Source organism: Homalodisca vitripennis, chromosome 3, assembly GCF_021130785.1.
Source record: "Homalodisca vitripennis isolate AUS2020 chromosome 3, UT_GWSS_2.1, whole genome shotgun sequence".
Lineage (NCBI taxonomy): Eukaryota > Metazoa > Arthropoda > Insecta > Hemiptera > Cicadellidae > Homalodisca > Homalodisca vitripennis.
The window spans coordinates 156263694-156278095 of record NC_060209.1 but is presented as its reverse complement, the minus strand read 5'-3'; the positions used below and the strand labels follow the sequence as shown (position 1 = coordinate 156278095).

The 14402-nt window shown below is 33.5% G+C and overlaps 1 protein-coding gene across 1 annotated transcript in view; it reads left to right on the top strand.

The window, feature by feature from the left end:
• The window catches only part of LOC124357694, a 49191-nt gene that overhangs the window by 18696 nt on the left and 16093 nt on the right, over nt 1-14402 (top strand). The window contains exons 6-8 of the mRNA XM_046809690.1: nt 58-219; nt 510-677; nt 10675-10781. Coding sequence (XP_046665646.1) covers nt 58-219; nt 510-677; nt 10675-10781 — 437 coding nt within the window. The remainder of the gene's footprint in view (nt 1-57; nt 220-509; nt 678-10674; nt 10782-14402) is intronic.

Here is a 14402-nt window from a genome sequence, read left to right as displayed (position 1 = left end):
ATAATTTCAAGTTATTTTGCTCACAAATACACAAGAAATGAATTGATTGTGTTGCAGTCACTGATAACGGTGAAGAACATGGTGGAGGTACTGGAGGTGGTAGGGAAGATGACTCAGCTGGAGTCTCTAGAGCTGGGGGAAATGATCAATGTGGCAGAGACACATGTGATACAGGGCTTCTCGCAACTCACTAAGCTCACACGGCTTCGCCTCGAGAAGGTATGCAATAGCAGTTTCCTAAGCTATTTATTCAAACCAGCTTTGTTACTTACGCAAAGGAGAGGTATTACTAGATGTTGGTATTAACCCCTTGACTAGTAATCCTGACCGTTAGGCAAAAGTGTAATTTAATTATGAAATGTTACAAAATTTCTTGTGAAATGTTTTTTAAGAGTTTGAATTATTTTTAACGAATGACCAATACTTAAGATGGAAAACAAGATTTTTGCCAACAAAACTAATTTAAACAAGTTATATGCTTAGATTTTTAAATTGAATGTACTTTGCAGGGAAAACTGGACTGCCCCACAAATGCCATCATGCAGACCATCAGCAAGTTACCATCTCTGAACCATCTGGAGCTGATCAACTTTGATATCACTAAAGAGTTTGAGGCCTTTGTAGGAAAATGTTCCAACATCAGTACACCGCTCTTGGTGCCCATCAATGCAATACAGGTAACAGATTATAATAATAGCACCTAGCTTGTGCATGCGCATTAATACATTAGTAGTCATTTTATGAAAGCAACATCTTGTACAAAACAAAATCATAAGTTTTTTTCATTTAAAACGTGTTTTGATGATTTTTGCATTGTTTACATTCTATTGTGATTAAAGTAAGACAACTGAATATGAAAGTTATATTTTGAACATACTGCACATAATTGAATTATGGAAGGTGATACTCACTATCTCTTTTGCACTACTTCTCCTACATGCTGAGCACCATGGTCCGCACTGTACAGTAACTGTCTATCTATATATAAAACATGTCATAAAATAAATATATTATAAGTGTATTATTACGAACATTATTAGTATAACTACAAATTTGATATTCAACACATTGAAAGCGCCCTTCAAAAAAAAAAAAAAAAAAAAAAAAAAAAAAAAAAAAATATATATATATATATATATATATATTAGCATTATTTACTCAACTTTTCACAGCCCTTCAATATCGTTTTTAGGTTATGGCCAATGTTGTTATCACTGCTATCGTTCTGCATACTGTCATACATTTCATGATTTTTCATTGTTGTGGCTTCTAATTCTTTTCATTTTGTTCTATACCACTTCCTTTTTAAACATTTTCAATAAACACTGGTCATTACAAAGTCATTACAATTAACAAATTGTACATGCATCTAATTACAGGAAATAATACGAACTGCAATCAATATGTTATTACAAAACTACAATTATTTGATAATTCTATCTATCTATAGTCCTTCAATTACAAAAACATATCAAACCCTTACCACCAGATTAGATTCACGGTTACTTTGATTGAACCAGAAAAGAGGAGCACACAGGAAGTGTTGTAATACTTGTTTAGCTTTGTCTATGCTGTTGTTGGAGTTTTATCAATTATTTTACCTTTATTTAACCTTTCGTACAATGTAAAGAAATCAAATAGTATCTCTGTAAGTCTTAGTTAAAAAATATTTTAGTATTGAAATTTATCCAAGTAATTTTTTAAGTTTTCTTAAGTATTTTTTTTTATTGAATCCATGTACAATAAGTAATTGGAATAAACTAAAGTTCAGTCTTTTTATTACGTAATTATAATTACAACAGTTACAATTATTGTAGTTAGCATATTAGTAAATTTATACTAGTTTAAAAGTATGAAATATAAATATAAAAAAATGACAATCTGAAAATACAAAAGTGAAAACGGTACATTACACTAATTGTTTTAAGTATGATAAATTTCAAATCAGTTGTTTACAAATTAATTATAATTATTCAAAGTCAGTTATTATAGACATAATAGTAATGATATACTAATTAAACAATTATGAAATACTAAAACAAGGTAACAAGATAATACTTTTCCATGGTTGCATAGTAAAATAAAAAAAATACTTATGGAATATAACTTTATAAAGTACACAGGATGTAACAAAACTCTCTAAACATCATTTTGGATATTTGGTCCATGGACCAAAAGAAGCCAAAAACTAAATCCAACCATCTGTCTGTTTATGTTTTTATGTAAAAAATCATATTGTAAAAAGTAATGAAGAAACTTTAGTAACTTCTTTATATGGATAGAATCGATCAATTAAAAGCGTGTGTTTGAATTTGAAAATTAAATTTCAATATGGCAACCAGTTTAATTAAAACTAAAATATTTTTAAAAAGTAGTAATTGTAGAAAAAAGTGACAAGAAGTAACTTGTTGTTGAAAATTATTAAACATTAGGCAAAATCCTCTTTTACAACCCCCACTATCAATCAACTCAACTCAACTGTTTCCGACATAACTTTCTTGAACAAAACTAAAGAATAATAAAGTCCCCAAACAGCACTATGCATTATCAATAACAATACAATTCAATGAATTGGAATTATAAGCACAAAAAACTGCTCTTTGGTTAATCTCTATGATACTCTTTTGTACTCCAGATTTGTTTCTTTTTGTGTTATTTTCACTATCGTAACCTTGATCTAAAAGATTGTCAATACATAATATGAGATATTTTATCTTTAAATATGCAGGAATTGCTCAGTTAAACTAGTACCAGTTTTCTACACATAACATAGATATGGTAGGTAGGGTTGATTCAATTGAATTTTGAATTTAGCTCCAGTGATGATTCAGACCCAGTCTGAGACCAGGGCCTAGTAACAAGGGCTGAGCCATTTCTTTGATCTCAGCGCGGTGCCGCCACGGCAGGCGGAGTGGTGGGAGGGGGGTGCCGTGACTGGCCTGGTCAGGCCAGATACCGCCACCGCGCCTGCACCGCGTTGCAACTTGCAGGGACTGGCCGTGTTATAATAATAATAATAATAACCTTTATTGCGTCAAACAATTATTACATTGCATGCATGCGTCAAGTACATTCATAATAATATACAGTTCCATTGCAGTTATTGCTATTTAATTGTATAACAGAACTGGGGTTTATTTTTATTCGTGTTTTCAATAGTTTTTCAATAATTTTAATCCCAGCAACTCAACATGAACTCTTCAACGGAGTAAAAACGCCTTTGACACCAGGAGGTGTTTTAATTGAGATTTGAATAGTTTAGAATCAATGAGATGTTTTATTCCCTCAGGCAGCTTGTTTATCAGTTTCACACCAACTTGGGACGGCAAGTGTTCAAATGCACTTGTTCTATGGTTGAACAATCCGAAAGTTGTCCCTGCCTCTTGTCTCGTATTGGTGGACGTCACTGCCTTGGATCAACTCGCATTTAAGTCGACAGTATAGAACGACGTCGAGAATATAGAGACAGGGTAAAGTTAAACAATCCAAGCTCTCTGAAGGCATCTTTGCACGACTCTCTGAAATTCAATTTGTAAATAATTCTGATAGCTTTCTTTTGAGCTCTAAATACTCTTTCGAATTTGTATTTAGAACAGCTGCCCCACAATCTTAAGCCGTAAGACAAATATGGATGTATCAGGCCAAAGTAGGCAGTTTTTAATACATCAATAGAACAGAATTTTGCAAGGGTTACGCAAAACATAAATGCCAAGAAGCAACCTTGGAGCAGATGCTGTCAATGTGAAAGTCCCCATGTCAGTCCTCGATCAAGGTACATTCCAAGGAACTTAACGGATTCGGGCCTCTTCCAAGAGAACATCGTCCATCATTACTGCGGACGATACTTCCTGTTCTTGTCGATGCCGAAGGGCAAAAATTTATTGAGTTTGATTTTGAGCTGTTTGTTTTCAGATTGAGTCTTGAGAAATGTTCGATGCATGAATTTAAATCGTTAAATGATTTCACTTCAAGATCAGTTTTATATTTCGATTTAATACAGAGAGTCGTGTCATCAGCATATTGAAATCACCTTTCCATTCTGGATTGATGTATTCAACTTGTTGACATAAATAAGGAAGAGAACTGGCCCTAATATTGATCCCTGAGGGACACCATAGGGCATTTTGATCCTATTAGACAGAGCATTCGCAATCCGTACGCATTGTTCTCTATCTTTAAGATACGACGAGAGCCAATCGTACGGCAAACCCCTAATACCACTAGTCCATAACTGGTGCAGCAGTGTCGCATGATGCACACAGTCAAAGGCTTTGAGAGGAGGTCGAGAAATATGCTCATAAACAGTTCTCTTTTCTCCAGGCCATCGACAACATTATGAATAAGTTCAGTTACGGCATCGATGGTCGATTTGTCTTTCCTAAACCCGAACTGTTCAGGACAGAGAATTTCGAAGCGGTCATGGAATTTTTCAAGCTGATTGAGGAAAGCTTTTCAAAAAACTTTGCTAAGAACTGGGAGGATTAGAAATTGGACGATAGTTGCTAGAGGAGCAAGGATCATCTTTTTTGTAAACTGGAATCACAGTGGATATCTTCAGTACGGACGGAAAGACACCCTGTGCAAACGAGAGATTGATTAATTTTGTGAGTGGTGTCAAAATATGCTTAAAGCACTTTTTTGATTAACCACACAGACATTCCATTAATGTCACAAGACCTCTTAGGTTTGAGATTCTGCATGATACGGGCCACCTCCACACTCACTCACAGGACGAAGGAACATGGACGAGGCCGATCTAGTCAATAACCCTCCGCAGGGTACATTCTGATTCAAAGAACTGTCTGTTCCAGCAACAGTTGAAAAGAAATCATTAAACGCAATTGCCACTATTAATGAATCATCAATAATTTTATTATTAATTTTAAGTTTCGGAATTGAAAATTTTTGAAGTGTTTTGTTGTTTTGTGTTTAGGTTAATTATATTCCAGGCGCTTTTTGAAAGATTATCGGATTGTTTTAGTTGGTTTTCAACGTCTCGTGCCTTGGCGTTTCTTATGGCTTTGCGGTAATCCTTTTTGAGATTTCGAAAAAAAAGCGTTTGAAATCCTCATTTTCAGATTTAACATATATTGAATGATAAAATTTTAGTCTTTCTCTTGGAATCGAGTATACCCTGAGTAATCCAGGTATTACTCTTTTTCTTATTACGTTCTTCAAAATTTTTGAATGGACAAGTCAAATGTAGGCAGTGAGTTAAGCAGTCGAAAAAAAACACGTCGTGTTGGCGTTGAACATGTGTTACATTGGCGCACTGTCGTTTACACGCTGCTGCACATGCCGAAGTGATTTAATTGAGGTTGATCCTCAGTGATTTGATGTGGATTTAGTCTATTTATGCAGTGTCGAAATGAGTTGTTGTGCTGTGGCTACTTCTCCAAATAACTCTAAAAAGACTAAAGGAAGTGAACAGTGAGTAGTGTACTATAAGTTTCCAAAAGACAGTGAGACTTGTAAAAATTGGTTATCAAAGTGTAAAAGAGGAGACGCGGTAAATTGTAAGTATGCCTATGTGTGTAGTGATCATTTTGCACCATCTGACTACATTGATGACATGACAAATCGCTTATTAGGGCTCAGAAATTGTTATTAAAGCACTTTGTTGTTCCGTCAATAAAACTTCCCACTATCAGTAATGACGATGACGATGTACGCAATGAACGGATAGAAAAACGACGTGTTCGTAAAAACGCAATTGAACGATTAGACAGTTTAAGTCCAAAAAAACCTCGAATTGAGCCGCTAAATACAGACCGATTAGACGAAAGTAACCTCGTACAACCGAGTTCTGTTTGCGAAAAATGCGAGAATCTGTTAGAAGAAAACAACAATCTGAAATCTTCCATTGATGTTTTAGAACAAAAAATAACTAATCTGAGAAGAGAGCATGATATATTGTATAAATCTATTGCGAAAAAAAGGAAAATGCATTCTAAAACCTTAAGAAGGCATGCAAAAACTGTCAAGACCCTGAGGACAAAACTAATGTTTGCAAGCAAGCCATACACGTATATGCCAGAGTGAGAACTTTTATTAGATTAAGGAACGTTAATAGTAACTTAGAATGCAAGAGGAAACAGCTTAAAAAAGCTAAGAAGTGGATTCAATAAAAAAAAGACTGAAGAACAGTGTTGAACTAGATAAATGAGTGCTGTAACTATTAAGTGGTATCAATCTATTAACATGCATAATTGTAGTTTTAGGTATTGACGTCTTAAACAAAACAGTAAAAACAAATAATGCTGTAAAATGAACGAACTAAATTTTATTTGGACTTGCAATCTTTTCGTCATTGGTTCTACTAGACATTTACATTGCCTAAGTTAAGTCACAAAATATTTTCAAACATATCCATAAAATTATTTAAATAGTTATTAACCAATAAGATGTGTGCAAATTAAAAAAAAGTAGATTTGACGGATATTATTTCTTTCTAAAATTATTCTATTATTCATTTGTATAAAAAGCCTAAGGGAATATTTATAATATTTTATTCCAATTCTTCCAATGAAACTTATAGATAAACTAATTTACTATAACTTTGCCGCTAAAAGTTTGTTTTTAACCAAAAAAGTAAGGCTTATAAACTTTCAATGTATTGCATTTCGGAGTTCAAACACGCCTTTTTGTGGTTGTACAATTTTCAAATCGATATAAGCAGAAATATATTTATACTGCTAGTTTCAGCAGATCACACAGTTTAAGAAATATAAGGATGTCCTTAATTATATTATTCTACTGATGTGTAATAGCGTGTAAACCGTAACGCTCCCATAGTTGCAAGCGGGTAGACGCGGCAGACGTCAGGTTCGTGACGTACGCGGTCACGTGACCAGGGGGTCACGCCGGCAGGCAAAATGGTGCAGCCCTTGATAGTAGGCCCTGGTCTGAGACAGCGTCAGATACCAGACACTGCCATAAAAGAAAGGTGAACTGAAGCTAAACATTGCCACACATTGTCAGTGTCACATTTAATTAAATTTAATCAGTGTCACCTGTATAAATGAGTTTATAGTATGTCACTGTGTCTTAAATTCTATGTTATTAATCTGTATTCGCTCCCGATACATAATGTTTGAAGGTCTCAAATGTTAACATCAAATTATTCATTCGCCTATTATATACTCACCACTTGACATACCATTAGAATATCAAGAGTCATTTCACTTTGCAATAAATTTATTTGTAGAACTGAATACCAAACTCGTGGTTTCTGAGTTCATCAGATTTTTTTAAAAATTACATTCACAATAAACATTTTTTACTATGCATTTGAATAACTGTACATTGATTCACTTTTATATCACTGAGGAATAAAGCTTAAAACTTATCAAACCATTCCTGTATAATCATAGATGTTACTGGTTTAAACAACAAGGAAAGAAAGAGAACAAAGTTGGAGGAGAATCGGGATCGACGGAAATGACTCCTGCACTTTTAGTTTCGGACCCAAACTACTATGCTTAAATTTTAATATCTTGTTAATACTGTTTATAAAATATGATTTTCTTTCGTAACTGTTTCAATTTAATAATTTGAATTTATTCTAATATAAAGTTAATTTATCTGTTCTCTATAATTTATTTTAACCTTCACACGTGATTCAGCATAACAATAAGCAACAAGAAAATATTACTACAATTGATTTGACTGTATCCGCCTGTGGATTTGCCGCTAATTCTTCGTTATTTAGACTGCATTAAACTGATCTGTTACAACTGGCACAAACTTTCTCCCACAAAACATTTGGAGATGTAAATTACCCCTGGCTTAGACTGTAGTGTTATTGTACTATGCATGTTATTATTAAACATTAGTACTACAGTTTTATTAATTTAATCTTTAACTTGTGTTATTTTGTTTCAATTTTATTTGCTTTTGTGTATTGTTGAACTATATTACTAGTTAGTAATGGTATTGCTATTATTTTAAATGTCAAACCAAACACTGCAAAGCTGTTTATTTTTATTTATCATTAAGTAGACTGGAAACTTTAGTATAAGTAGTATTTTTTATGATCGATTATACTAGCCGCACAAATGTGTATCATGGCTAGTTATGTTCCAAGTTTGTATATGGAGCTCTTATTGATTTTATAAGAAATAGACTCATTATTTCACTTACCTATATCTACTCGACTGAAAATGTTCTCCTCTTCTATAACACAGAAAACTGGACTTTGTATCAGGCCAATCTTGTATATGGATGTTTGCTTATCAGATTACATTAGACACTGTAATAAATCCTACACAGCGTCGACAGTAAAACTAAACTGAGTGAGTGATCTATTGACTTGAGTAAAGGTTTGGATAAGGAGTACGAATGGGCCACATCCAACCCAGGACTACGTATATGTAATCTTGCATATGGATGTTTGCTTATCAGATTACATTAGACACTGTAATAAATCCTACACAGCGTCGACAGTAAAACTAAACTGAGTGAGTGATCTATTGACTTGAGTAAAGGTTTTGGATAAGGAGTACGAATGGGCCACATCCAACCCAGGACTACGTATATGTAATCCTGCATATGGATGTTTGCTTATCAGATTACATTAGACACTGTAATAAATCCTACACAGCGTCGACAGTAAAACTAAACTGAGTGAGTGATCTATTGACTTGAGTAAAGGTTTGGATAAGGAGTACGAATGGGCCACATCCAACCCAGGACTACGTATATGTAATCCTGCATATGGATGTTTGCTTATCAGATTACATTAGACACTGTAATAAATCCTACACAGCGTCGACAGTAAAACTAAACTGAGTGAGTGATCTATTGACTTGAGTAAAGGTTTGGATAAGGAGTACGAATGGGCCACATCCAACCCAGGACTACGTATATGTAATCCTGCATATGGATGTTTGCTTATCAGATTACATTAGACACTGTAATAAATCCTACACAGCGTCGACAGTAAAACTAAACTGAGTGAGTGATCTATTGACTTGAGTAAAGGTTTGGATAAGGAGTACGAATGGGCCACATCCAACCCAGGACTACGTATATGTAATCCTGCATATGGATGTTTGCTTATCAGATTACATTAGACACTGTAATAAATCCTACACAGCGTCGACAGTAAAACTAAACTGAGTGAGTGATCTATTGACTTGAGTAAAGGTTTGGATAAGGAGTACGAATGGGCCACATCCAACCCAGGACTACGTATATGTAATCTTGCATCTAACCACAGTGTCATCGTGCCTCGTGCCTCTACACCCAGAGGATAACACTTCACTTGTAACTGTCACATAGAGGCTATCTAAACAGCCCTCCTATTTTAATCAAGTTAACATATAACTACCAAATGTTTACGTTGATATGATACTTTAACCCTATAACTTGCAGTGCGCGTATTTACTTATTTTCAAAAATGCGTAGATTTCGAAATAAATATTATTGTTTGTGGGTAAACATAATCTCATGACTGTATTTATACTTATAATTATGACAGATACATGGACAAATACGTATAAGTATGACAAATACTATTGGATTCGTAACCTCAAATACAAAACCCGGCACTTGTTTACAGTTTCACAACAATGTGGTTGACCCGTACTACGTTCACGTCCGCTACATTCATGTCCGCTGTCCATACAGAACTATGTTTTACAGTAAACAAAGAAGACAATAACCGAAGTAAGAACAGTAAATCGGTACTATAGTTAATGCTTTTCCAGAATATATCAAATAAAAATCATTTATATGACCTCAATTGCCTAAAATTTACATAACTGTATATGTCTACTTTGGCGACGAGAATTCGTCCTTGCCAAATCGGACGGGCCTTTGGCAACGAAAATTCGTTTCATACCAGCTGGAAGGTTAAATAGTCTAATCATGATTAAAGTCGGTTTCAAAGTTTATAAAATACACAGGCTATCACTGAGTACTGAATAAGTGAAACTTTATTTTGAATAAGTTAGCAGAAAAATAATTTTCCTTCGTAAAAACTATAAAATTCATAGTTTTTTGAAGTAAAAAAATTTAAGTATTTACCCTCAGTATATATTTATTAAGTTTCACACGAGAAACAGCAATTTGAAAAATGATTCCAGTATAAAACATAATTTAAATTGAAAGAGAAAATTAAACTAAATACAAGCATAAAACGTTTTTATTAGTATTTAAAAACCTGCAAAAGTTATGTTGTTTTTTACAAAGCAACATGTTTACTTCTTGATTGTTTACAGTAAATTTCAACTAAACATCTAATTAATCTTGCAAAATTCCTATAAATATTTTTTCCCTGTAACCTGGTTCATTCTCATTGTTTATATACCATCAAATTTATAATATGTAAAATAATTATCACGAGAGAACTTTAACCGTGAACGTTGGTTAAAGTTTAATATATGGGCTAAAGTTAACTTAATATATGGTCGTCTGCATTTTCCAGTAGTTTTCACGTAGTCTTTTATATGTTTATGAAATAATAATTTATGTTTAATCAAATGATGAATATCTTGTTGGTTTTCAAGAAATATATAGAGCTGATAGATATTGTTAGTTATCTAATATAGGTTGTGAGATAAGTTTTTTTAGCTTATGAGCCTGTAAATATAAATTAACATAGAGGCTGCTATTTTAATTGACTTTATTACTAAAATGAATTAAATAAATGTTCAAAATGTTGAATGACAGGTAAATACGTTGGTGAAGTTAAATCTGTGCCGTTGTACTTCGAAAGTCCTGGAGCAGATTGCTGCCATCTGTCCACAGCTGGAGTACATATCGGCTAGAGCTATCAAGTCAGTAACTCAGGTTACTATCTATTTATAGTAATTATTCAAGGTGTACACCAAATCATGTATTTCACTATGTGTTCCTATTAAATTTATTTATTTGGATTTCATTTTAATAAATATAAGTTTGAACCATCATAAACAAATAAGCTAATATTAATTTGGTTAATGCATTGGTAATAACTAAATCACCAACACATGTGCGTTTTAGTAATCAACTGTTTTAAACTAAACAAAAATACTCTCATAAAATTAACATAGGAACAAGGTTGAATATGGTTCCAGGCAACAATTTGCAGCACATTTACTGTACCTACTTACTAGAGTAAGTGAATATGTCAGACAAGGAATAAACAATGCTTTGGAGTTCCCATTCTTTATTCTAGCTTGTAAGCCACTATACACACCTGACATATTGCTAGAGTTATTGAATGTTTGTTCTCTACAGTTGCCTAAATCTATGGGGTTTGAATAGCCATAACAGCATTAGCTGATATTTGTGTCCAGTGTTTGGCAAAAACAAAATAAAGGGTTTAAAGCACTACCATTTTCCCATACAAACCTCAAAATAAATGACAGCTGATCAGTGTGACACGCCAGGCATTGAGTCCACTATGAAAGTGTGATACTTTACTTTTTTAACTCATTGATTATGTCATCTTTTACTTTAGAAGTAAATACAGGAAAATCCCAGTAAACTGAACTCAGACAAACCGAAACGGTTCCGTGAATGATAACATGTTTATAAGTAGCTGAGCAAAATAGTTTGTATTCAACAGCAGAACACTGCACCAACCCTATGCTACTGGCCAGAAGAGTGGATGCGTACCTGATTCATCGCTGTAGCGACTGTCTGTACAAATAACGTGTCCTTGAGATGATTAACCCATCCCTTCCCTAACCAACCACCTCTGTGCTGTGCTGCTGCAGTGCCCGCCAACTCATATAGATTCGCTTGTATATATATATATATATATATATATATATATATATATCCAAATTGGTGCAGCACATTATTGAAATTTATCATCATTGGTGACTTCAACATCGACGTTCTGGATTACTCTAACCTCCTGATCTAGCGGCTTCGCGATATCTTATCATTTTTCGGTTTAACATTGTTCATGAACTCACCAACACGAATGACTGCCCCAAGAGAAATCGTTAGTCACTGCTACCCGCTCATCACTGCGACTAATTTTGGTCTATTGTGATATGATCACACTAATTTTGCAAAAAGAGGTTTATAGTCTCGAAAAGGAGCAAAAAATATTTTCAGAGTTCACATTTGCCATTTCTTTAGGTAGCAAGATTATCTTCCCAAAGTGGCTGAACCTTTTACAAGAGGGAGCAAAGGATATGTGCTGTCGTTTTTGGCCCCTCCTTGTAGAGGCAGCATATGTTGCTTTCAGTTCTTCCTGTCTTATGCTGATGATATTTGAGGTCACAACATCCATTGAGGAGACCTGCCAAGCACCTTAGGTCCTCCTTGCTGAGAGAGTACTTGCTTGGTTCTTTTTCACGAGTACCTGATGAACAGTTTTGCTTGTCTGTTGCCTGGTACATTTTTCCAGACCTTGTTCTTGTTATTATCTCCCCGCTATCTGATTTACATCATTAACTGGCTTTTAGATATACCAAGAAACAGCACTTGGTTTAATAATATTTCTGGAAGAGAAGCTTTAGTCAGCTTGTCAGTCTTGTCGTTCCTTCTATACCAACATCCATTGCCAGCCTTTTCAATGTGTTCATGCATTCCAGCACAGTCTTCAACTCACAGGTATAAGAACTTAGAGCTTTAAGAGCTGCTTGGCTGTCTGACAATAAATTTATTGTGACTCCCTTCATCTTCTCTAGGATTATTGAGACTCATTCCTATATTGTGTAGAGTTCCCCATAGAAGACTGCCATGGGTTCCTAGGGATTTTCTAACCTCACATTTAGGTTTTGTAATCCCCATTAAATATAAATAAATTAATAAATTAATTAAATAAATAAATAAATAAAAAAATAAATGAATAAATAAATATATGTCTATTGCCATCTTACAAAAATGCATCAGCAAAGTCAAATATACACCTAAGTGGTATAGTCTGGAGGCAATATTATTAATCCAACATAAAAACATTTTTACCAAAAGTTGCCAAGAATTTCTCTCTTCCACCTATCTTCACACATAATAAATAATACAATTTCATAAATGATACAACGGAATAAACTTAGGTACTAAACAACATCCTGATCCTATAACCTATAATATTAGCACCTATCTAGAAAGTTAAAAACATTAAATATTATACAATTAAAACATCAAAATAAATAAATAATAAATAATATTTATTGTCATTTTTCAAAGAGCATTGACAAAGTTGTGGATACATCTCAAGAGTCAAAAACAATATCTTACCAGTACCCAAATTATTACATGTAGATATGTTCCTTAATTTTAACATGTTTAGACATATTCCAATCCTATAAAGTATTTTTTTTTTTTTTTTTTTTTTACAAAACATGAAACAAAGTATAGTAAATAAGAAGAAAGAAATAAGAATAAACAGGAAGAAATGGAAAACTAGAGATTTACTTCATGAATACTAAAAAACTCAGTCAGATCATAAAAAGGATTCCTCAGTAACCAAGTATACAATTTAGCTTTGAAAATGTTTGTTGGATACTTATCAACTACAATTCTTAATTTGTTATAAATCTTTTGAGAAGTTAAAATGTGACTCTGCTCTGTTTTGCTTAACCTACAGTGTTCTATTGCAATGTTGTTTTTATTTCTGGTATTGTAGCTATGTATGTTGCTGCCAAAAGTGAGAGCTGGAATATTTTTCAGGATGTATGAAACCGAGTCAAAAATATACAAATTAATAACAGTTTGCAGCTCTAGTTCAATAAGAAGTGGTTTGCAATGGTCCAATGGATTTGCTTTAGTCATTATTCTAATCACCTTCTTTTGCAGGATGAGAATGTCATTAATTCTAGTGCTATTGCCCCATATTACAAGACCGTATCTAATTATAGATTGGAAAAAGGCATAGTAGGCAGATTTTACATAGCTTTCAGGCACACAATTCATTATTCGTTTAAGAAGAAAAATTACTCTTGATAATCTTTTGGAAATATATTCAATATGAGAGGTCCATTCCGAACTGTATTGAAATTAAGTTTGTTATCATAGCTCAGTATTAAATTGCCCGATCCAATTAGACTTATTTTCTCATCACTATTTTTATTATCTGGCTCACTATATGTAATACTGTTTTATTAATGAAATAAGCTTATTTCTATACTTAAATTGACTTTACCAAAGGCTTAGCTAAAGCTATCAATATTTTTAAAAGGTTAGTATTTTTTTTCTCACTTATCACTTGCAATTTTAAGTTACCGGAACTAGTTAGTTTTTCGCTTGTCACTCATTTGTATTTTTAATAAAATATTGACAAAAAATTAAAAATACGTCTTTTCTACTTAAACGCATGATCTCTTGAAGACAATAAGATAATGCTACAAACATACAGATGAATGCAACTGTAGCGGTAGGCTACTCTTTGACAGGTAGTGTTCATTCACCTAGTTCATGACACTTAGCACCTTCAGGCTGCCCTGCCCACCACAACTGCC